At 41.7% G+C, this 26,193-nt stretch overlaps 2 protein-coding genes across 2 annotated transcripts in view; both read right to left on the bottom strand.

The window, feature by feature from the left end:
* LOC135702475 (uncharacterized) overlaps positions 1-24,149 on the bottom strand; it is an 86,609-nt gene extending 62,460 nt beyond the window's left edge. The window contains exon 1 of the mRNA XM_065223517.1: positions 23,254-24,149. Coding sequence (XP_065079589.1) covers positions 23,254-23,279 — 26 coding nt within the window. The 5' untranslated portion in view covers positions 23,280-24,149. The remainder of the gene's footprint in view (positions 1-23,253) is intronic.
* Positions 1-26,193, bottom strand: part of LOC135702476 (uncharacterized) — a 518,995-nt gene that overhangs the window by 23,327 nt on the left and 469,475 nt on the right. The gene's annotated exons all lie outside the window — the stretch shown is intronic.

Raw genomic sequence — 26,193 nt, 5'->3', positions numbered from 1 at the left:
GAGTTCCAGAATGTCCAGACTTTCGGGCAAGTTTAAGCACAATTTTGAGAAACTTAATGAAGTTCAAGGAATTCCAGAAAGCTTAAAAAGTTGCTTCTTTTGGTGGTTGTAAACATTATGATGATCCTCAAATTAAATGATATTCAAAACCTAACTTTAGCGGCTCCGGTGGTGTAGTGGTAAGCGTGACTGCCTCTCACTCCATTAATTAACAGATATGATTGTCATAGGATGTGCATGGAGGTTAGGCTATGTTACTTTATTAAAGAGACGCTGGGATCCCCATGTTTGGTTATTCCGTAGTATCTAAACCGACTCAAGATCCAATTGTTAACATAATCTGAAGCTTTTCATGAACATCAAAATCTTTCCAAGTCCATGTAGGCTTTTCGAAGCGCATAATTTATCGCTGATATAATCCGTACTTGTAAGTGCTTATATGGTGTAGTGGATTCAGTACTGGTTACTGGAATTTTATCTTCCGCTATCCAATACGCCTCCTCCACCAGAACGGGAGCCGCTTCCAGTGGTTTCATTGTATGGCAGATTCGCCAACGAGGGTCAGAGCAAAATGTGGTCATCACTCACACACTCATAACGAAACGGTTGCTTTCCAAAGTCGACGACGCATCGACCGAAAGAACGGCTGACGAAGAACAATAAGGAGGACCACACAATGGTTGCTGCCGAGTAAACAGACGATCGCGTGACACACATTGAGAGTGGTCTGCTTCTTCAATTGTGAACACTCAAACTAAGGTAGAGTTATGAACACTAGTTGCAGGAAACGTTTTATTTTTCGGAAATCGGCAAAATTGTTATTGGAAAGCCAGTATGTATGTATATGGTCTCCACTTTGGTACGTATGTAGCAAATCTGTGCATCATATCAGACTTGTTTGATTTGTATATCACTGTGTATATCTGGAATTATGCGATCCTAAGAGAAGAGGTGACAATTCGGGGGTGAAAATGAACCACTTTTCTGTCAAACGTGAACCAGCTTCTGATTGGCCGATTTCATGTGCGTAAGATAGATAAAGATAGAGATAGAGATAGAAATAAAAGAGGAAGAAGCCAATTGTCACCTCTTCCTCTTAGATGCGAACCAATATGTTGGCTGGGCTCCAATGAATTCAAGCTGAACATTGCATTAGATCCTTAGTAACATGACAGATTCTCTTCGTCGACTTTCTCTTTGCATCCTTACGGCCATGTTAAGACATTCCAAGCTCTTTTCGCACACAGATCGATGAAAGAAGCTAAAGTCTGGAAAGCGCAAAAATTGGTTTGAAGTTGACTGGTGTATTTCTGTTTAAAATGCATAAAAACCTGAAATGCTGCATTTGGAAGTTGAGTGTATATACAATGGTTGCTATGATGAGTTTTCACCGTTTGCTCTCCAGTTTTCAAAATGACGTCCAAGCAAGAGGAGCAGCGTGTCAAAATTTTGCTCGCGTAGCAAGAGAATCCGACGTTCTCACACGCCAAGCTGGCAAAATTGCTGGATGTGGCCAAATCGATCGTGACAAATGTTTTAAAAGTGTTCGGGGAGCGGCTGTCGACCGCCAGGAAGCCAGGAAGCGGAGGCAATCGTAAACCGGACTTGGCAGCGACGACGAAGAAGGTGGCGGTGAAATCAAGCTGAACATTGCATTAGGTCCTAAGTAACATTGATCGATTCTCTTCGTCGACTTTCTCTTTCGTTAATAACTTGAGCACATAACCGCTTCTTGGTGTGTTTGTCGTATTAGATGCTAGATAAAAGCTTCTTTGATCAATTTGTGTGCTGAAAATACCAGGGAATGTCTTTACATGCCCGTGGGGATACAAAGAGAAAGTTGACGAAGAGAATCTGACAATGTTACTTAGGACCTAATGCAATGTTCAGCTTGAAATATAAGCGGAATCCTAACCTCTCCATCCGGGACGTCGCTGGCAAGCTCAATGTCTCCCATACTATTGTGCAGCGGGCCAAGAAACGAGCCGTGTTGACGACGTTTAAGAAGGTGTAGGTGGCGAACCAAGATTACAAACAAAACACGTCGGCAAAGCAACGGTCCCGAAAGCTGTATACGAATCTGTTCACAAAGTTCGGCTGTGTCGTCATGGACGACGAAACTTATGTGAATGCGGATTTCAAGCAGCTTCCGGGGCAGGAGTTTTATACCGCAGGCAGGCCATATACACGTGTGGTCTAAAAAGCGGCATTTTCATTACTACGGAAACCATCAATCAAGAGATCTACGTCCAGGAGTGCCTACAAAAGCGGCTGTTACCATTCCTAAAGCAACATAATAGACCTGTGCTGTTCTGAGCTGCCACTATGGGAAATAGGCAATCGAGTGGTACGATGCGAACAACGTGGTTGTGGTACCCAAAAGACTACAACCCTCCCAACAGCCCAGAACTCCGCTCTATCGAACGGAATTGGGCCTTGGTCAAACGGAATCTAAAAAAAAAACTAATAAATCCATGGAAAACGAGCAGCAGTTTAAATTTATCTGGCGTTTGGCGGCGAATAAGGTCGATAATAAGGACCACTGTGCAAAATTTAATGGAAGGGGTTAAGCGGAAGGCACGGCAGTTCGGATTCGGCAAACCAAAAGAATAAACGAACATTTTTTCCTTTAAATATATGAATTGAACTACCAACAGAAACATAAGAAGAGTTTTGTGATATGAATTTTGACTGAAAGAAACGATTTTTTTTGACGACCAATTTTGACGATCACCATTGCGTACAACCCCATAGGGCTGTCCCTTGAAGTTTTTACATATTTCTGCACACAATATACTTTCTGCTCCACCCCATTAATAAAAATGGGGAAAATCATGTTAGGGGCGAGGCTTCGAAACTTCGGATGTTAATATAAATGCTTATATAGTGGTACCATACATGTTTTGACCACACTGCCCTCTGTTAACAATTAACGGAACTAATTGTATGCGTAATTTCTGATAGATGTCACCAATAAAAACAGCAGAGACATCTGAAGGAAAATTAACGCAGAGGCATGGGAACATGATTAATTATAGGTCAACAACAGCTATTGATATATTTGACATACCTGTACTTTAATGAGTGTGATTTCAATTTCATAATAATGTTGTATAAAGCATTTGGTAACTCTTCCACCTTAAGTAGTTGAATTCATTTCCACGTTTTTGAATAAAATCTTGAGCACCTTGAAGTCACGACTAGTTTCGTTTGATCCACACAGACACAGCCATCCAACTGGAAATGACCAAATGGAGACCAAGACTATTTACCGCGTTGTTGTCCATCACACATCAGAATTATATAATTTCGACGGAAACCTTCACGTCAACTTTCCAGCCAAGTCGAAGGAAGGCCTACATATTTTCGACTGCCCAGAAACTTCGTGATTATAGGTCTCCCCCATTAGATCGTAACCTCTCCGACCCCGCTCGACGTTCAGTGCCTACATACATGTGCATACCTCTAGGTCTAGTTTCTGATGTGCACACCGAAAGTGATGATTCCCCGTGATGTTCTTGACTGGTTGCCGAGTTACTTAAGCGGTATAGATGCTGCCCCGAACCTATTAATTACTTCATCACGCAATCTCCGGCGGCGCTGACTCTTACTTACAGGCTCACACATCACCCAAAATGCCCACATTCGTTGTCCGTGTTTGTTCGTATTCAGTCCGGCTCCGGCGCTCATAGACCACCAATATTGGAGTTTTCGGTTCATGTAGCAAAAACAGTAATTATGCTCCCAATCATCGCTGGTACATCACACACCGACTGTTTATGATCCCTTCAAGAAGAAAAGCCACGCAAAATGCCCTCGAAAACGCAAAACCGATTCAAAGAATTACCTCGCGGAACGGAAAACCGAGAAAAAAAGTAAAAGTTTCACCCATCGCCGTCAACGTTCGTCATCAAGCGTCGTCGTAGCGAACAAGGTCCAAAAATATGTAGATGAGAAGAGTACCTCCGCGCTTCCGAAAAGTACCCGAAAATTTGAATTGAAGCAATCAAAAGCACAAAAAATCCATTTCACTTTCCGTTCCGCCTGCCTCTACTACCGTCTGTCTTCTGTATGACCTAGAGTAGCTATTATTCAAGCTAAAATAAACTACTCCGTGTGCGCACTCAGATGGGGTTCAAGACGCGTAGCACCCCGCTCCGCACTCCGTCGTCACATGGCTCTCTTTGTACTGGCATTGTCGTAATTGAATAAATGTAATAATTCGCCCAGCAGCGCCATCTATTGCCGCCACTGTTTGGTACTTTCCGCATTCACTTTCAGCGTTCCGTCAGGCACACCGCATCCAAGCAACCATCCATCCATCCATCCATCCATCATCGCCGACTGTGTGAAGTGCTGCGGTGATTGGGGGGTGGCCCATCAAATTCGATTTTTGCGTATTGTAGGAAAATACGAAAAACCTTTTTTTGTAACTGCGCAGGCACAGCAGCGGGTGTTTTTTTTTGTTCGATTTCACTATTTTCGCGTCAGTGCGCGCGCATTACATCTACGTACGCGCGCGCGAGCAGATTGTCCGCAAGCTGAGCGAAATCGAATCAAGTTCGCGAAGGTCACCATTTTCGTTTTAATGTTGCGGAAGCGGAATAATGCAAATCTTCCGGTCGGCGTTGTCGGCCATGGGTTGCCGCTTCCATGGTGGCTTATCAGTGGCACTCAGGCTTTCTTTGTTATGCCTTACTTATGAATTAATTCACCACGATGTCACATTTTCGAATTTGAATGAAGGTGTCTGATAATGAATTGTTTGTTATTTTATAATCAATCATGGATAATACATTTAGTTTCTCGGCATCGCGACTTACATTCGACTAACAACAAAGAACAAAAATGTTGTATATATGTACATAGTTTTCTATTTCGAAAATTCGCAAAAATGTGCAACTTAATTATGTTTTAAATTTTAAGAAAAAAAAATATAAACACGAACAGAACGGAAAATGTTCCTGCAACCCTTTCTGAGTGCGGTTCGAGGTGTGGCACGAAGCCCCATCTTGTTGAAATACAACATTTGGCTTCGGACCGTACTGTTCTTTGATTCACGGAAGAACATACTTACTTAAAATCCCGATGTAGACCTCCGTGTTGACCTTGTCGCCTTCTGGAATGAACACAGCGTCCATTTTTTGCCATCGGAAGCCACCAATCCAAACACCATTACGCTAGCAGCATGCTTGGTCAGATACACGTTCTTGTGCTCGTCGGCCACGTCTTTTACCGGAAGAGAACTAATATACCGGTCGGTTCTGGAATTTGACACGGGATCGACGGTAAACATGCTCTCGTCAGTGAACAGGATTACCGGATTTTTTCGCTTAAGGAAATTCAAGATTTTCTTGCATCGTTCGACTCGTAGCTCCCGGATGCGGTTGGTAATCATGTGAGTTTTTTTCCGTGCCCTCGACTTCGCCCCGCAATCTTCCTTTACGATCTTCCGTGCCGTAAAGTCACTGATCCCGTGTTCCTTTGCCATTTTCCTTATTGAACGCACTGGATTCACCCGAATCTTCCTTTTGATAGCAGCGATGACCCTCGGAACCCGAGCTGACCTCGGACGACCTGTGGCCACCTTCGCGGGTAGTTGTCCTTTCTTTTCTCGGTCTAAAACCCTTTTGACGGTCCACCACACTCCCACGACGATTGAAATGTCTTTTTGCGACATTTGCGTTTGGGACAAATCACAAATACGCTGCCACTTCGTCATGGTGTAACTGTCAAACTAAGTAAAAAAAAATCTTTTATACACAGCCTACTACCAACTACTACGGTATGAGCTATAGGTTACGTGCATGCAATGAAAACCAAGGCATTGTATGCATAGGTGAAACGGGAACCTTATTTGTACGATGGTGCAAACATTATTACGCATACGGTAGACCATCTTTCGAACCCGATGCTCATGTAGGAACTGATAAAACATTTCCTGGACTCATGAGGATGGATTGGGCTACATTCAAAAGCCAACGACTTCGAGTAACTGTTCTGACATTTGGGGAGTTCATGGAAAGATTGGTAAGGGCAGCCAGTGAACTGAGCTTCAAGCTTCCAGGGTATCAGAAAGTCCCGAAAAATGAGAATCAGCGGGCAAAGGAGAAGGCTATGGTCCATATCCACTATTTCAAACAAATTTCCTGCTTCAAGCAGCTCAGCGCGATCGGAAATCTATGTAAATCAGTTAGAACATGCGGATCAAGTGGTCATGAAGACCGTAAGATAGCCAAACGTGTAAAATTAAAACAGCTAGGTACGGAGGAACGATGGAAACTCGTAACGGACAGGACGTGCTTGAACAACCACGGAAAATGTCCGTGCAAGTCATGGAAAGGGTGTGGAATAAACACTACGAAAAATTCATGTAAATTTCGGTTCCCTTAGACCGACACATGTAAGCGGCCCTTTTGACATAAGAATCAGTTGAAAGAAACAAGAATATCAATTCAATCAAACGTTCTTTTCGTTTGTTTACGTTCCATGGTTTACATCCAATATGGATTACGTTTCGTGTAAAAGTAGTTATTTCTAAGTGTGTAGGAGGGTGCCGTTTGAAACATCATACACTCTTCCACTCCAATTCCAATCCCGCCTCGTCATCGCATTCCGTGAACATTTCGTCGAACCTAATCTAACGAAGCTGAACCACTATTCCGGATTCTACCGGTAGTTTTATACGGAAAGGAGAAAAGCATAACTCAACAAATCAACCTTGAGATAGCGGGGAAAAAACAATAGTGCTCGTTACGATCTCCGCCAGGCTCGTACAGTGAGCTGTCTGGTTCTACCTTCTCAACGCCCGAAGTACCATGAGCCAACGATTCCCTTACCTCAAAGGCCTACCACTAGAGGATCACGATCTAGTCCAACCAAAGTTATTGATCGGACTATACAATCTTCACCTTGGAGTTCTCGGCTGGGGAATATATGGGTGTTCGTCAAAGCAATCAGCACCAAGGGCTTCAGTCAACTTCCACACTGCTGCTGCGCCCGATCCGGACTACCTGCTGAACGAACAACTGAGGGATTTCTTCACGATGGAAAACTGTGGAGTCTCCACTATATCAGAAAACTAGAATCGGAGGATGACAGGAGAGCAAGAAGATTCCTCGACGATACCACACGGTGAACATCACGGCTGCGAAAGTCGATGCGATTTCGTTCAACTCACACCTTTTGAAAAGCTCGGACTTCCTCACTTTTCTGCCAAAAGTCTTGAGTGTTTTTCGCTTATTTCCGGTTGCTGCATCCGGAGCTCAAAGCTAATGATCGCAGAGCGCAGATATTTGTATTCCGCAACAGCCCTGGTCAACCATTGTTCCATTTAGCTAATAAAGTCTTAAAAAACTAGCCAACCTTTGCAAATCTACGCCATCGTTACTATGTTCGGTTCCACTTGTTATCCAGCTTCAGCACAGTTCATGAAGAACTTGAACGCTTAAGAATTCGCTCAGCAAGATCCCCGTGCAGCTTCCGCCATCAAGGACTATAAGTACGTGGATGACTACTTGGACAGCCTTAGGTCGATCCACAAAGCAGTCGAATTGGTAAACGAAGTGAAACTTGCCCAGTCGAAAGGTGGATTCGAAATACGGAATTTCCTATCCAATTAAGAATGAGTGCTGTGGGGAATTGAGAAGCGGATGCAAATCTCTCTCTCTTGTACGTGCGGAAACAATCGAATCTGTGCTCGGTATGAGATGGATTCCCAAAGAAGACGTCTCCACCTATACCTTTGAAATGCGCAACCAATCCTTGCAAAGGTATAGGTGAACTTGCAGCCAATCCTCAACGAAGGCCACATCCCAACAAAACGCGAAGTTCTGAAAGTCGTCATAAGTTTGTTCGATCCAATGGGCTTTGTATCGTATTTCCTAGTGCATGGAAAGGTGTTGGTGCAGGACATCTGGGTAACAGGAATCGATTGAGATGACGTGGTGAATGTCTAACTGTACGATCATTGGCTACAGTGAATTTGTTACTTTCCCTAGCTGGAATCCCTCGGTGCTACTTTCAAATGCCATTTCCGGAAAATTACGATCAGCTAGAGCTCCATCTATTCGTCGACGCCAGTGATTCTGCTTACGCTTCCGTAGCGTATTATCGGCTTCCATCGCAAACGAAAGACGTGACAACAAATTCTCACAGCACCTGGCGCACGTGAGTTACGATTGGTTCCCTACAAAATGAACACTGCTGACTTAGCTACCAAGTGGAAGAATGGACTCAACTTTCTACAAACTAATCCGTGGTTTTGTGGTCCGGCGTTTCTTCACCAACCTGAGGAATGCTGGTCTAAACAACCCCAGGCCACTACAACTAAAGAAGATCTTCGATGGATTTCATGCCCGATTCATCAACAACCTGCGGCGTAAAAGATGTGGATCCAAGCTGGAACTGGACGTCATTGGTCAGCATGAATTAAAACGATCAAAGGAAGCACTATGGAAGGTAGCCCAAGCTGAAGCCTTCCCAGAAAAAAATCACCATCCTTTCTGGGACAAAAGCGTCTCCCAAAGCGCGAAACGATCGTGTTGCCAAGTCGAGTTCGATCTACAAGAATTGGACGTATCTCAAAGAGTGGGAATACTTCGGATGCGAGGTCGATTCGGTGCTGTATCCTTTTCACCAACCGAAGCTAAGTACCCCGACATCCTTCCCAGGCAAGTTTCTCCTTAGGGGCGATGCATTATTTTTTTTCCCTTTATTAACGAGACTTTCAGCCTTAGTCTGGTTCATCTCTATGCATTAATTATGTCACGCTAAATTCAGGAAAAAATACCTATACCTAATGCATTGCTTGTCACACAATCTTAAACTCTCCCTCCCCCTTCTATGCATCACCTCTTACAGACTGGTACCACCACCGTTTCCGCCACCCAACCGAGAGACCGTCACCAACGAAATGCGTAAACGTTTCGAAATCGCCAAGCTGAAGTCAGGCGAAAAGATGGGTAGCCCTATTTACCTGCCTCACCATCCGAGCCGTGCACTTGAAGGTCGTACACAGTTTATCGACGGAATCACGCATCATGGCAGTGTGCCGTTTCATTGCACGTCGTGGTTCACCTGCTGAGTTCTACTCGGACATCTGAACATGTTTGCAAGGCGCTAGCAGAGAGCTTCAAAGGGAAGAAGTTTAGGCAAAGGAACAACATGAATCCGATCAACGTTGTGCATTTGTCAACATGACGTTGTTTGCAGGGGTTTGACATATAGCTGAATACACGTACTCAACATCAAAACAACAAAACATATCATGGTACCGCTGACAACGTTGCAGATGTTAGGTACGCTGCAAACTTAAGCGATATGACAGCCATATCCATCCCCTGGTTGTTTGCTGAGATTCAGCGAAGAATTTTCCGAGACTCAGCATCCAAACGTCACTTTCGCGTCACACACGATAACCAAAATACCCAATAATGACTATAAAATACTCGATATTGACTACAAAGTAAGCATTTTCGAGGGAGAATGGGACTACCCTAATAAACAAATACCATAAACGAACTGTATCCCGGATGGGTAAACTATCCCACAAATGGTTTGGATGATACCCCGAACACGTCGTTAAGCTATCTTTTATGGTTATTTTTATTAGGGTACCCATTAAACGAGTAAAAACATTACCCATTTGTGAGTATTTGATACGGTACTTACTACTAGTTTTTTTTTCGAGCTTCGACAAAAAAAATAAGTGTGAGAGATTAACTCTAGTTTGTTCTATAGTCGCTATATTCATAGTCTGGCGGATAGAATCTCGGGAACCAATTGAGCTGTCAAATAGCGGAACCAATCGAGCAAATCACGAACAACAACAGAAAAGAGCACATCAGCTATTGCGAACAAAACTTCGGAAATCCTTTTCTCGTGACTCAAGGCTCGCCTACGCAAACTAACACCATCTTTAGTTTGGGGAGAGTTTTCCCTATCCGATGATGCCGGTAATTTTCGTTCGGTTAGCGAGGAAATAATAATTAACGGTTTGTTTATTATAGTTGATAGTACCTTTTCAATTGTTGAAATATTAAAAAAAAAAATTGTTGGAATATATCTAGGGGCATCCCACTCTAAACTATAGCTCTAGTATCAATTAAGTATTTCGAAGTATCTGATAAGTATTCTTAAGTATTTTAAGATTTGGATTTTTTAATCGTAGTGACCGGTTACTAATGTAGTTGTTTGTTGTTGTATATTCCGTCAATGTATTACTTATAATCACGTATTAAAGCATATTTATACTAGTTTTAATATGTTTTAAATTAAATGAAGTAGTTAAATCCAATGTTTATAAGTAAGTATTTTAATTCTAGTTATGAAATAGTTCATCAAAAACATTTTACTTTCAGCGAACCAGTTGGAGCAGGGATAGCGAATTATTTATGATTTCGAACTGGCTGTTTAGTACGATATCAAACTTTTGAATTAGATTGCTTAGCTGGAGGTTAATGGTGCCGTTGTCGTCCGAACTCGTAACTAAATTTCAAACTGAACTGCCAAAATAAAAGCGTATGTTGAATGTCAATTCGGCTAAGAACTATCGCAAGCTGCATGATTATGAAATTCTTGACTTTAAGCTGGCCAAGGATGCTAGGACTACGCTGGTTATTTGCCAGAGAACAATGAAGCATAACTACCAGCAATTCGTTGTGCTGGTGGGCTCGAAGTTGAACTAAATGCAAAAGCCACTGGTGGTCGTATCGTACCGCGTTTTGATAAATTTACGTCGGTAAAGATGAGTTATGATGGACTGGTTGAGCGAGTATCCTGATAGCAACCGAAGGCTTTATGTGAAATCAACATGAATTTCTCACTTTAAGTACGGATAAGAAAAGTAAGGATAAGAAAAATATTAATCTGTTCTGAAATTATAATTTATAACAAACGATTGATATACCAAATAAAACGATTTAGTTCCAAAACGTTACTTATTTGTAACAATTTCATGTAAAATAATCCTAAGTTAAAATGTATGAATTTATTTCAAACCATTCCCCAAACAGTCCAAATTAAAGTTTTAGCCGTTTCTGATGAATGATAGAATCAATTAGAGAACGGTTCCGAGATTAACACGGAGCGAATATGTTGATTTGATTATGTCCAGCCTTAATAGGGCTTAGATCTTATTTTGGGCCTAGTAAGCACAACCCGCCCTTTACCTCTATTTTTATCATGATTTTTTTCTTCACAAAATGGAATGTTCTCACTGCAGATGCCTTCCAAATTTATTGAACTTTCCGTACGTATCGTAAGATTTGATAAAGAGAAACACATTGTTGAGATATTGTAAAAAATCAAACACTGCTTCTTGACCCCAAACTTGGCATTCGGATTTTAAACTCGGCCTAACGCATTGAAACGCCATTCAAACGCAATTGAATTCACTCTTTTGTTTTTTGAGAATAATGGGTGCAAACATTCATATCACACTTTCTTATTGACTTCGTTCGGTAGATTTGCAACAGAAGTATCGTACCAAACGCATAATTGACTTGTTAACGCCGTAATCATGGTTTGATTTGATGTTTTCTGCTAAATAGGCCCAAAATGGGCGATTAGGCCGAAGTAGCTCTCTATCCTAATAAGTCTTAAGCAGGAGAGCATCGAAGGTTCCAAATCCGAGGAAATGTGATTCTCTTCTCATTCAACGGCAATCTAGGAGATGTGGCTTTGCGGCCTTCAATCAGCGTAAAGGCCTGAAGTTATCGTCCAACGGTCAAGAACCTAATTGACGAAAAATCCATCTTTATGGAGACATGGTTTTGGGATAGAAACATTTGCTCATGGAATTTGCTTCCACACGCATTTTCTTCCACAGTAACTTTCCTAAAAGTTCCTTATTCTTCCTTTGAATGACAGGTGAATCGGTTTGGCAATGTTATTTTTCTTTGATTCAAAATGGTCTTCTTCTCGATTCCTACAAAAAAGGAATAAATTAAAAAAATAAAAGTTGATTTTTCTAAATACGCACACACAAATTCCTGGATGACACCGGGTAAACAATCGAAAGAAATCTGTCTAGCAACGGAGGTAACAAACTAGCGCTAAATATGTCTTAAGTATTTTTAAGTATTTGCAGGTATCTTAGATAGCAGTAAGAACTTTCTGAGTATAATGCGAAAAATACAAAGTTTAGAGTGGGATGCCCCTAGGAATATATTGAATTGGTTCCGCTTTTTGATAGATCGAAATTCTATCCGCCAGACTATGAATATATCAACTATAGTTTGTTCCCGTACTTGCTTTTTTGCTTTTACTGTAAGTTGCTGTAAGAAAATAATACAGGAACCCCCGATTTGCACGATAGGTGGTGCCGTATACCGGTATACCCACCGCCATTTCTCAGCAATGTCTGAACCAATTGATTTTTTGTATGTAATTAGGGCCAACCACAAATTTGACACTCACAACAAGTCAGCTCAGCTCAGTGTTCACTCGGCTGTCGACAAAAGCAGGCCACTCTCGATGTGTGCTACGCGATCGTCTGTTTACTCGGCAGCAACCATTGTGTGGTCCTCCTCATTGTTCTTCATCAGCAGTTCTTTCGGTCGATGCGTCGTCGACTTTGGAAAGCAACCGTTTCGTGATGAGTGTGTGAGTGCTGACCACGTTTTGCGTCCATTGCTGCAATGGACGCGCTCTGACCCTCGTTGGCGTACAACAATTTGCCATACAATGAAACTACTGGAAGCGGCTCCAGTTCTGATGGAGGAGGCTTTTTGGATAACGGAAGATAAAGTGTTTATTGTGTTGTACCTTTTGACTATAGCTTTAAGATGTATTGTATAGTGACCATGAATCCTCGGCTCTGTTAAGTTAATTCGGTTGAGCCATATCAAATAAATTAATATACAAAAAAAAAAAAAAACAAGTCAGCTCAGTTGGTTGAAAGACCCACCGCGCAAAGCGGGTATTCCTGTACTATTTTCTTACAGCAACTTACAGCAAAAGTAAAATAAGCAAGCACGGGAACACATCTACACGGAGAAATAATACTACCCATAATTTGAGTTATTTTTACTTCATATTGAGTTTAGCCTCTCACTTGCACTCTTTATTGTTGTCAACAAAGGAACGAGAGATTCGACCCAACGATATAGTTCAGCCCAATAAGTTACTTTTGTGTAAATGGCATATTCTCAAATTTACGTGAATTAAACTTAATTTTGGGTAGAATATACTTAAGAGCAAGTTTTTTTTTGCTGGTGTTAAATGGAAGCTACTATATGCGATTTACTCCAATATTGGGCTGAGCCCCGGAATTGAGGGAAAAGTACTTAATTTTGGGTAGTTTTTCATCTCCGTGTAATACCTAATATAGTTTTCATTTTTGCGTATGGTTAGTATGCCAGTTATGGCTTTAGTGTTTCAGTTTTTGGCCCTAGTGACTAGCTCAAAACTAAAATAAATTTTCATAGCGTTATTTGCTACATATATGGCATAATCTATGTTCTAGCCTAGCATTGAATTAAATTGGGTGAAGAATGAATAAAATTTAGGGAACCACTAGGGTCAAAAACTGACACACTTACCCTAGCTACAAGTTTGTTTACCAACGATTTAGATCACATTGGGTCCAACATGTTCTAGTCGTTGATAGCTCAACATAACTTATTTGGTGTACGGTTTTGCACTACTGCATTACGGTATAGATAACTTCTAACAAATTACATAGTGTTCCCAGTTCCCAAGGCAACCATGTTTTTCGATGTTCTTTACCACTACAAATGGGTGCTTGCGTTGGAAACAATTCATCATGTGAAATCGAAAGAAGTTCAACTGTGAACCGTTACCATGCGCAACATAGTAAAGCACCTCTGTGATGCTCATAATCCGTCTCACACCGACTTTAGCTACCAACAATCAACAATTGTTTGCGCACCTGTTACCAACAATATACAATCTGATAGAATCTATAAAATTAGCACCACTGCCACCAGAAGTAAGGAGGAAAAACAACGCCATTCAACAGAATTGCTTCTAAGTGCCGCGTGTCTAATGGGAGTGAAATTTCTCATTGCACAAAAGAACCTAAACCGTGCACCGATGAATGGTACAATCGTCAAGAACAAAGAAGCTAAATCTACCGTAGAAGACATTCCAGACCGCCAACCGAATCGGCTTGGCTAGGTGCGGTGTGTGGGGTGGTAATGGTTGCCACCGCAACTTGTTTCGTCAAAAGTCAACTTCCGTGGAAGACGAAAGAGAGGTAGATCGGATGATGAATCTCGGCACGCCTTCGCAAATGGTCACAGGTATGTAATAGGAACATGGAGAATCTGAAAGGAACCACGGTTCAGAGCCTTCAGAGCGGATAATCGACAATGTTTTATTGTACCTGCTGTTACAGTAGGTAGGCACCAGGTCTGCGATATAAAGAACACAAGAGGAACAAACAGGTGAGTGAATTGCGTGAAAGAGCTGTAAATTATGCTTGATGAGAGTTGTTTTTGGCATATCCCAAATTATTTAATTATTTCCAAGAGAAGTGCAATCTTCATTATCACTTCTTGAGTTGTCATTTTCGTGACATACTATTTGACGTGTATATATTTATATTTGCAATGTTAATGCGAGGAAACCGAGCAAGCGTTGAAGTTAATTTTGGCAAGTTGAAGAACCGCATAAAACATTAAATCGGATTTGCTATGCCCCTAGAACAAAGCAAGTCCTTGAACTCGGAAAGGGTATTAAGACGCGCTACTACTGGTGGTCTGCTTTGCTTCAGAACGATTGTGGTTGTCATCCGCCAGCGGCGTGCAGAACTTGCTCGTTCATGCATTCGAGGGGCGGTCATGCGTGACACTCCCACAGGCATGGAAAATCACTCGATGACAGCAGATGGTGATTGTGGCGCATCAACCGTGCGGACCAAGACCTACCTCGCACACCTGTCCAGAAGAACTCAAAGCCATGTGCATTTCATTGTGCATTATGATGCTAATAATAACGCCCGCCATGCACACGGTTGACGTTTATCAAGGGGGAAATGACCCACCTAGTAACCATAGCGATGACTGACAATAGAGGTTGCATATACACACATATACTATATAGCTACATGGATGTGTGTACAATGACAAGTAGGTACATGTATCGTTGTTTGGTCTTGTAACAGTATACCGAATTCAATGTAGAACAGCTGGATTACAATAGAGATGGTCATTGCTGCATGAGGAATTCTGCCATACTGCTGTGGTGGGCAGGAAGGTGCGTGCAATATGGTTCGCTGGCGGCAACCACGAACAAACAGACGGCCAGCTCATAGCTCAAAATGGGGCGACGGGGCGCGAAATGATAAACATATGAAAAAAAACTCAACCAGGTCAACAGGAGAGAGGAACCGTAATGGGAAATGTAGTGGAAATTTAAATTAACTGTGGCGCTGGTCTTGTGAATGAAGCTTGCATGGCGTTCTCCCGCGCGGGTTGAATCAGCTCTGAGTGAGCACGCGGCGGAACGGCAACGTTGGTGGGAGAAGACGACGACGACGACGCTGGCAGCGGATGTGGAACACACCGTGGCTTTTATTATCATGATGAAGCGATGATGATGTCATAGTTTTAGTGCATTTGCTTTAGATTAGTTACCGTCCGGCTGGAAAATGTTACATTTTCAGCTTGTTCTGATTGAAAACAATATCACCGGGGTGGAAATTTTCTTCTTCTTCGCATTTCAAGCTTATTGTTTATCGCATATTAGCTTATTGCGTGCTCTCAACTTAGTGTTCTGAACTTCCACAATTATTGATTGAGAGCTTTCGATGCCAGTACCATTTTTACATTAGTAGAATCAAGAAGTCGTGAAATTTTCCAACCCGAAAAATTCCTAGACCGGACCGGGAATTGAAACCAGCCACCTTCAGCATGGTCTTGCTTTGTAGCTGCACCTTTACCGACTGAGCTAAGGCCCCAGAAAACACTATGCACATGAGATATATTTAACAATGGGATTAAAGACGAGTGCTTCTTATGCAAGATGGAGGGGAACGGGTTGAATTTCTGCCCTATCGGAAAGCTCGGAAACAGACAGAATAGCAACTACATGGAGAAAATTGTAAAACTTCACGGCGGGTAAACAAGCATCCCAGCAATGAAAATTAATATTTAGATTATTAGGGGGGGGGGGGCATCCCTCACCATCCCTCATCAACTGATGAGTTTGGTAAATGGCATGATCAACCCGATTCGTACCTTCCTACAAATTGTCCTTTGCTCGTTTTCTACTCTCTATATACAATTTTCACACTGCCGTACTATAACGGAACTATCAACTTTATATTTTCATCTCCTCATCTATCGTATAAAATGACCACTTTAAGTCTGATATTTAAAGATAAGCATCTCCAACATGCTTGCAATAACCGATTTTCGCTAGAAAAATCAGATTTTTTATGTAGTGACTGTTTTGAAAACAAACAAACAAATCTATAGATATTTTTTTTACACATTTTTGATATTTTTTCTAATATTTTTAGAAAATATAAAACGTTTTTTTCGATGCGTTGATCTTCCCCTTAAAAATAGTTTTGTATTCGTACCACCTAAGATATTGTACAACTTGGTATTATGCTATGTTAAGACGGCGCCCATAAATTACGTAACGCTTATAGGGGGGTGGGGGTCACCAAATTGTTGCGAATTGTTACATAGGGGAGCGGGGAGTAAAGCTTAACGTTACCGAAGACAACATATCAAGAAGACTGGCAACTCTTCCATTTTCTCATACGACCGCTATGAGACCGACACAATCGCGTCATCTGCCGCGCAAAGGTAAATGCTTCGAACGAATTTGATAGCAAAGATTACAACCTCTGAAGAAAGGTTTGCTCATTTTTCTATGCGATGCTTCCACCTTCACTCAAGCGCAGCGCTACTGTATCTATCGCTTGGATTCTGGCAAAGTTGTCAGTCTTCTTGATATGATGTGTTCGACGTTACTTAACAAAAATGGACGGGTTTTAATTTTCTATCTCGGTTATTTATTTTCGTTAACATTTTGAAAAGTAGGAACACTTATCTTTTGTTTTTACTAACCTGTAAAAGCCCGGGTAAAACTTTTTATTTTTAGAAATTTGTATCCCACAGATGTCATGGCGGATTACATTGATTTTTTTAGCATCAGTCCGGTGAGTGGTTCTTACATCTGTTTGGTGGCATTCTCCCCCATGCCCCTCCCTCTTTGTTATATATTCTAGAATGTGTTGGCACCAATGTTTATCATATAGGGGAAATGGATGTTATGTCGGCCTTAATGTCCCTAATTTGGGCCCATACATAAATTCAGTAATCGACTAAATTTTCAATAGCGACCAAAATATCCATTAGTACCGTCCCAATGACGCGTTCATCTAGGTAAAATTGATAAACAGCAGATTTTTAGCGATGGGCCCAATCTTAGATGCCTACGCCTACATTAGAGCCATTTCCCCTATCTTACTTATCATTGCGACAACATTTTTTTCGTGAAACTCCCGGAAAAGATAGAGAACAATCGTAAGATCACATGCGTACCATGGAATCAGTTCCGGATGTTCTGGATTATGGATCCATATGGTAAAATTTATTATTTTCCATAACCATGTCATGCGACATATCAAATCATGGGGCTGTGCCGTTTCGCTGAAGAATATTTTGCTGAATGGGTCAATTCACCGAATGGGTCATTTCTAAAATGTAATACGTTGTTTGTACATTTAATACATTTCTAAAAATGTAATACATTGATTGTTTAAAAATTTCCGAAATCAGTACAACTCGAAAGAACAGCTTTGTTTAAAAGAAAGAAGCATTACTATAAATCAAAAATACTGATTATTTAAAAATTTCTGAAATCAGTACAACTCGAAAGAACTGCTCATGTTCGAAAGAAGAAAGCATTACATTTTAGTAGCTTGCCAGGTTGAAAAAATCGAACCCTCTTAATCTTTTTTCGAGACTGATTTCAAAGTTTACTGAACTTTCAGAAAAGTTCAAAACAATAGAAAATGGCTTGCTCTTCGGCGAAATGACCTTCGGTGAAATGACCTTGGGCAAAATGTAACGCTCCCTTAAATCACGTCAACTCGATGAAATATAACCAATGGCACTCAAAATGATAACCATAGAGCCATATGGGGACCGTAGAACCGGTTTCGGATATTCCAAATTATGGTTCCATATGGTCATATTTGATATGTCTCATAACCATATCAAGTGGTATATTAAATCACATCTACTCGCCGAAATATGACCTATGATACTTAAAACAACAACCACAGAGCCACATGGTCACCATAGAACCAGTTCTAGATATTCCGGATCATGGTTCCACAAGGTGAAATTTGCTATCTCTCATAACCACATCAAACGACATATCAAATCACATATATTCGACGAAATATGACCTGAAAACAAAAACCATAGACCCATTTGGGCTCCGTAGAACTGGTTCCGGATATTCCGGATGGTAAATTTCGCTATCTTTCGGTATCATATCAAGTGACATATCAAATCACATCTACTCGTCGAAATATGACCAATGGCACTAAAACAACAACGATAGAGCCATATGGCCACCGTAGAACAGGTGCCAGATATTCAGGATTATGGTTCTAAATGGGTAAATTTGTTATTTATCTTAACTATAACAAGCGACATGTCAAATCACTTCTACTCGATAAAATATGACCAATAGCTCAAACAATTAATAACAGATCATCATCATCATCATCAATCAAAACAACAATCATAGAGTCATAAGTCCACCTAAAAGTCGAATTAAGATGTACCAAATATATATGGCACAATATAGCTGAACTAGACCCGGCAGGTCCGAAGTCGATATGAACATAAATTCAGAAACATAAGTGAAGGCGGCCTCCCTTAGCTCAGTCGGTAAAGGCGCAGCTACAAAGCAAGACCATGCTGGAGGTGGCTGGGTTCAATTCCCGGTCCGGTCTGGGAATTTTTCGGGTTGGAAAATTTCTCGACTTCCCTGGGCATAGAAGTATGATTGGACTTGCCACACAATTATACCAATGCAAAAATGGTACAGGCATCGAAAGCTCTCAATTAAATAACTGTGGAAGTGCATCTAGAACACTAAGGTGAGAGCACGCAATAAGCTAATATGCGATATGCAATAAGCTTGAAATGCGAAGAAGAAGAAGAAGTGAAGGCGAATCGACGATAGTCTATAGAGGGGCGGAAACGAACGCAAATGCTTTATTAGAACCAGGCAAGATATCGCAGCAGAGGTAGCAGTTATGTCAGTGAAGCTGAGAGAAGAGCTTCAACAAGAACGTCAAGCTAGTCGATAGGAATTGGGTCAAAGTAAGCCAGCCACCCAGGATGGAAACCAGAGCAGTGTGAAAACACTGCTCTATTCAATTCATTGCTCTATCCAGACGCCAGACCGTATGTACCAAACGATAAAGCTAGGTTTAGACTAGGCAAGTGAAATGATCAACTCAGTTGAATTCAATTGGCTTGAAAAGTTGAGCCTGGTTCAACTTTTTTCAATTCAAGTAAATTGAGCAAGTCAGTTGAATGGCATGGTTTACACGTTCAAGTCGCGTTCAAGTCAGTTGAATTCAACTGACTTGATCAATTGACTTGCCCTATCTAAACCCACCTTAAAGCTGGTTAAGACTAGGCAAGTCAAATGATCAACTCAGTTGAATTCAATTGGCTTGAAAAGTTGAGCCTGGTTCAACTTTTTTTAATTCAAGTGAGTTGATCAAGTCAGTTGAATGGCATGGTTTACACGTTCAATTCACGTTCAAGTCAGTTGAATTCAACATGCAAAGGTTTTGCAGCTGAGTTATCAACGAAAGAGAAAGTCGATGAAGAGAATCGATCAATGCAGATAGGACCTTTTGAAACGTTTATCTAGAATTGAGGCATTTTTCCATAGAAATTCATGGCATTCTTAAAACGTACCATCGTACCCGACCAGCTTTCGCAACTTTTTGGAGACATGGTTCGCCATAGAGTTTCGCGAGCTCGTGCTTCATCCTTCGCCTTCATACGCCGTTCTCACATACTCGCCAAAGATGGTCCTAAGCACTGATCGTTCGAAAACACCCAGTGCTTGCAGGTCCTCCTCGAGCATCGTCCACGTATCGTGCCCGTAGAGGACTACCGGTCTTATCAGCGTCTTGTACATGGTACTTTTAGTACGGAGCTGAAGTTTACCCGACCTCAGGGTCTTGTGAAGTCCGTAGTAAGCACGACTTCCGGCAATAATACGCCGACGAATTTCTCTGCTGCAGTTGTTATCCGACGTCACCAATGATCCGAGGTACACAAATTCATCCACCACCTCGAACTCATCTCCGTCGATTGTTACGCTTCTGCCTATGCGAGCCCTATCCCGCTCGGTTCCTCCAGCTAACAGATACTTTGTCTTCGGCGTATTCACCTTTAATCCAACCTTCTCTGCTTCACATTTCAGCCTGGTGTACTGCTCCGCCATGGCCTGAAACGTTCTTCCGACAATGTCCACGTCGTCAGCGAAGCAGATGAACTGACTGGAGTTATTGAAGATCGTGCCCCGCACGTTTCATAACACCTTCTATAGCAATGTTGGACAGGAGACAGAAAAGACCATCGCCTTGTCGAGGACCTTTGCGAGTTTCAAACGAGTGCGATAACGCACCCGATTTCTTCACGCAGCACTGTACACCATCCATCGTAGCCCTGATCAGTCTGGTCAGCTTCCCGGGAAAACCGTTCTCGTCTATAATCTTCCATAGCTCTTCACGGTCAATAGTATCATAAGCGGCCTTGAAATAGATGAATAGGTGATGCGTAGGGACTTGATATTCACGACACTTTTGGAGGATCTGCCGCAACGTAAAGATTTGGTCCGCTATCGATCGCCCGACCACAAAACCGGCTTGATAACTTCCCACAAATCTGCTTGCTAGCGGCGATAAACGGCGAAAGATGATCTGGGAAAGCACTTTGTAGACCGCGTTAAGAATAGTGAAAGAATAAGAGAATCGATCAAAGCAGATAGGACCTGTTAAAATGTTTATCTAGATTTGTATGGATGAGTGTTGTGTACCTCTAAGGATGGGGTTTAAAAGCACTTAAAAACTACTCTTGAGGAATGTAGATAGTGCCTAACATCACATCAGGTAGATGAATGTTTCCTCTAATCGCGTTTATGAAGCCGGCTGATAGACTGACAGTTGCTTTGGGTCTATCCATAAACTACGCAGATCGTTTTATTGAGAATTTAGAACCATGATGTTCAGGATCTTCCAGAAGACGGTTCCATGGCCATCTGGTTCCATGTTTATATCACGACCCAAAATTCTTTCTTACATCACAGTTCCAAGTGTTTAAAAAGGAACTTCAGAGCTCGAGGATCAGTTTCACAGATTTACCAATTTACGGATGATCCGGATCTTTTGGAGGACAGTCCAATGACCATCCAAGTTCATGTTTATATCATATATCTCAGTTTGAAGTGTTTTCGAAAAAACCGCGGAGGATGGACCACTTTTACGGTTCTTCCGGAGGACGCTCCCATGGTCATTCGGGTTCATGTTAATGTTACGACCCCAAATTCTATATATGTTCCTAATGTTTTCGAAAAAAAAAGACGGAACTCTAGGATCAGGTTCGTGGATTGACCACTTTTACTGATGTTCCGGATCTTTCGAGGACCGTTCCGTTGTCCCAGAATCCATATATAGGAACCATGACTGTACTCTATCTGTACTGTACTGTAATCTTCTTGCGATCAAAGTAATCTACCGATCGTAGGAATTCTAGAGGCACCACAATTTTTGAATATCATCAAGAAATGGCTAAGCTATTCCATTGCAAACTCTCCGTTACACGCTTTTCAGAGGCTTCGTAGTCGGGCGTAAAGTTTTACCCACCGTATTCGGAGTGTTAAGAAATATATTTAGTAATTTCTGTTGAAAATACTCTTCGCACAAGAATTTTAACATCTGATTCGGTTTCAGGGAACCCACATTTTATAAGAACTTTTACTAGAAATATACTCGAAAGTCATTTGAGGGGTTGATCAATTTCACCCCATATCGATGTTTTCAAATTTGATATTTCAAAAATCTTCTGAAAATAAACAAAACACTCAAGGTAATATGATAAGTAATCATGCAGAAGCCCCGTAACTAAGGGAACAGGATTTTTCAGTAATCCAAGGAACACATCTTAGTCCTTGTTACTTTTTATGCCTTGTTGGTAGTGACAAGACTCGGCTTTGTCTACCGAGGATGATCTTGAAACAAGGAAAAAAATGAGTTAGTTGTCTTCATCTATGTGATTCCTAATCTTCTACTCGTTGTTCCCTAGTTTGAAGTGGTTAAGACTAGGGTTCTGATGCATGTGTCACCGGTGTCATACCTTAATTTTGTTGCCAAGGAATCCAATTTTGACTGACATAAGGGCGCGCCTTTGGAGGGTGTTTCAACACTCCGAAGGGTATAAATAGCGGGACCTTTCAATTAGAGTCGGATCCTTGCGATAACTGCAAGAGTGGCAACTGTAAAAAAAATCGAATACTCGAATTTCTCAATACTGATGGAGTAATACGACATGCACTAAACTAAGGACGATAGATCAATTTACTGGTCACAGTAGTGTTAGGTCCCGAACAGAGGAAAAAAAATCATGCAGAACGAAAGAGACCTCATCGCTGCTGTTATTAATACCATAAGTTTGTCAATTTCGTTAAACGTAAAAATTTATTTATATTAATTCATCAATTAACCCAAGATTACGGTACTGTCCTGTTGAATTTAATGTAAACAGCCTTTCAATATATTTCTTTTAACTGCTTCAAAGTATTGCCAATGCATACTGTAAGCGTAGATATGGTTTAACCTTGTACCCATTTAAACATCGACAAAACATGTGTTCGGATGGGAAATACCCATCAGAATTTCACCAAAAAATTGTTAAAGCCCGGTTTACACTTGTGCTGATTAAATACTGCTGCTGGGCTTGTCGCTCGCAATAATGGTTATCAGCGTGATATAACCAGCTTTTCGCAGCTGATTGACATTGGCGCATCAATTTCTGTCACAAACGTGGCTGATTTACATCAAATATGGCCAATCAGCATTATGAACCAGCACTAATGTAAACCGGGCATAAATTCTGTTCAATTTTCTACCCCCATAGGTAGAATAAAACCATCCTCAAAGCACGTAAATCAACCAACTGTAGATACCTATACCATAGAACAATGCGAATAACATAAACATTCTGCACTTACTTTTTGATCCATCCGAAGAGTCCCATGGTGGTGGTTGCTGTTGCTGCTGCTGCTGCTGCTGCTACTGCCTCAAACCCACCAATATCCGTTAGCAACACACAATCCGGCCCAGATGCCGATGGATTACCGCAACAATAACAATAAATCACCTGTTGTTTGCTACCGACCAGAGGCTTACAACAATTTCACACTTCTTCTGCTGCACTATGCTACCGCTAGCCTAACACAATGCCCAAGTTGTCCGTCGTCAATTTCAGCGAGTTTTTGCTTCTCCATACTCCCCGAAAAATAATCAACAAATCACCGTAAAAATCGACATAATCAAGGGATTGCAACCACCGATTCCATCTTTTCACTATCCGTTTTTTTTATCACTTCATATGATGCTATTTCGTCACTATATCGAAAATAGCTTTATATTTATTTATTTTTTTAGCAAATCACTCACACTCGTCTTCCGAATTTATATATCACACGGCAAGCACTCTTCCATCGAAAGTAATAATATCCAACCACACTACCCCTTTTGAAGCTCAGTACAACGCGATCGTGTAACTGATGATCGGATAATGATAGCAAATTGTAGGTATGCCAGATATGCCTTGACTCGCTCTATCAAAACGGCATTAAATTAATCATCCGTTTGTGGGATTGGGGAATCAATCGCGACTGATTTAAGAGTCACTCTCACTGCACTCAACCAATAATGTGTAGAGACAATAGTATTCTTCACGATTCAAGTTCCATTGTTCACACAAAACTAACAGCTTTCAAAACTTCGTTTTACAATCACCAATAATGAACACTTTTGTTTACGGCGGCACGGCAATCGCGGTGGTGCCGCTGGTGAAGCACGTGTTTTCGCAACTTGCGTCGTTGTTATGGTTTCTGCAGCGTTTTACACAAGCGTCGTCTTCGTCGGCGACGGCGCAGCAACAGACGTCCGTAACCGTCAGCTGTCAAAACGCGAATGGTGGTTCGGTTCGGTGTTGTTTTGTTGCACTGAATCCGCTGCTCCTGCTGCCTGCCTAACCGACGTAGTCGAACTGAGAAGAGTCGCGTCCGCCGTTTGTTCCACCTGCGCGCGGGGTTTTCTATTATTCTTTCCATCCATCATCCAACCTACCTTGCCTACCTATCGGTCCATTCTTTCCGAGGTTTATTTTGACTCTCACCGTACTCACTTACATCGTGATGGTCGTTTTGGTTACATGGCATCGTTGATGTGTACAGCGAGAGAAAGAAAGGTCAGCGATGTAGAGTTAAATATTTCGGAAATTTGAAATATTTAATTACATCCATTTTTCCCACCGGCTTTGGGGAGTTCTTGCTCTCTTTTTCAATATGACCCAGTCGGATGCATGAGATGCTGTCCTCTTCCTCACGCACGCATGCAGCGAGCGTTTCGAATAGTTAGGTTTAGTTAGGTAGTATTTATGTCTTATTATCCTCATTCTATGAATTGTTCACGTTTAATGAGACAGTTAGGTAGCCGAAACGTGGTCTAAATGGGGGAATAACCAGCGAGTGGAAGTGGAAGCAAGCTTACGAGATATGTAGAGACGGAAACGAGAACAATGAAGGTTGGAAAGAATTACAGTCGATTTGAACAGGTTTTTAAAAAATAAGGAAATACAGTCCTCTCTCCACAACTCGATGTCCACTAACTCGATATTGAGTTATAGAATAATAGTAAAAATTAATTTCATGGCTAATGGGATCGTTATTTTGTATGGGATTGTTGTTTTATAACTCGATAAATCTATAACTCGATGGTCCCTTAAATATCGAGTTGTAGAGAGTTCACTGTATGTACTTACGGTGTGGCACTTATTTTAAGATAATCGTAGTAGAGAAATAGGTGACGATCTTTCATGATGTGTGTCTTTAAGAAATCTGTGCATGCATTTTGATTTTTTGACGTAGGACTACGTTTTTGATTTCTATATGGGGGCACACTTTGTTTAAACCGAAAATGGAACATGTAACAAATTAAGAAAGATTTTGAACGTTAATAACTCAGCTGCCCCTGGTTCAATTTAAATAATTTTATCACCAATCGATCAGAAATTTGACTACGTATCGATAACAATGCTTTCGAATGTTGATTTTCAACAAGAAACTATTGAAAAATTGATAAATGTCCAGCATTGTCCAATAGCGTCGAATTAACTAACAAATCCACCAATTACCTACATGCATATGCTGCTTCCCCAGCACAGTCGCCAGAGAGTAGTAAGTAGACGAAACAAGTCGAAGTGGCATTCGCCTTCGATGCTCGGGCGCGTGCGAATAGGGAGGATGGAATTGCGTAATATTTTGCACACTCGCCGTGTACGCAAAAGGAAAAGAGCCAGTGTCGCTACTTGATAGCAAACTACTCATAATGGGAGGAGTCTTTGTAGCTTTTATACCACTTGGTTGCACATCATTCTGCTTTAACCTGAAAAGATATAAAAGAGCGCTGCTGTATGGCATTAGCTCACAGTTCAGTCGATTTTTATTCTCTCTCGTTTCGTTCGTTCGTTCGTTCGCAAATCGAATTAGCTCCGCGTTGTGTAGTGACGCTCTCGCTGACCCAGCCATGGGTAAGAAATCGCGCGGTAACGCGAGTGCCGGTTTACCGGGAAAACAGCCTCTCCCAGGAGACGGCGCGACCACCGAGCCTGCCCAGAAGAAGCAGAAGAAAACACCATTGCCCGTCCCGACGGGCGTTGCGGACCCGCAGCCGGGGCCTCCCGGAACTAAACGACCCAGAACTGAAGACAGCAGTGCCACCGCATCGGCAGCAAAAAAGCTGCTGAACAACAATCCGTTCTCCGCCCTGCAGAACGGAGCCCAGCCGCAGTCGGACCCTGAGACGGTGCCGAAAAAAGTGAAGTTGCCACCCTTCTATGTGAAGGGCTTCCCTCCCGGGCTATGGGAAAAGCTGGATTACTA

This window comes from Ochlerotatus camptorhynchus, unplaced genomic scaffold (genome assembly GCF_037179485.1).
Source record: "Ochlerotatus camptorhynchus isolate MF236.1 unplaced genomic scaffold, CSIRO-AGI_Acam_v1.1 ptg000193l, whole genome shotgun sequence".
Lineage (NCBI taxonomy): Eukaryota > Metazoa > Arthropoda > Insecta > Diptera > Culicidae > Ochlerotatus > Ochlerotatus camptorhynchus.
This window is presented reverse-complemented; position numbering and strand designations above follow the sequence as displayed.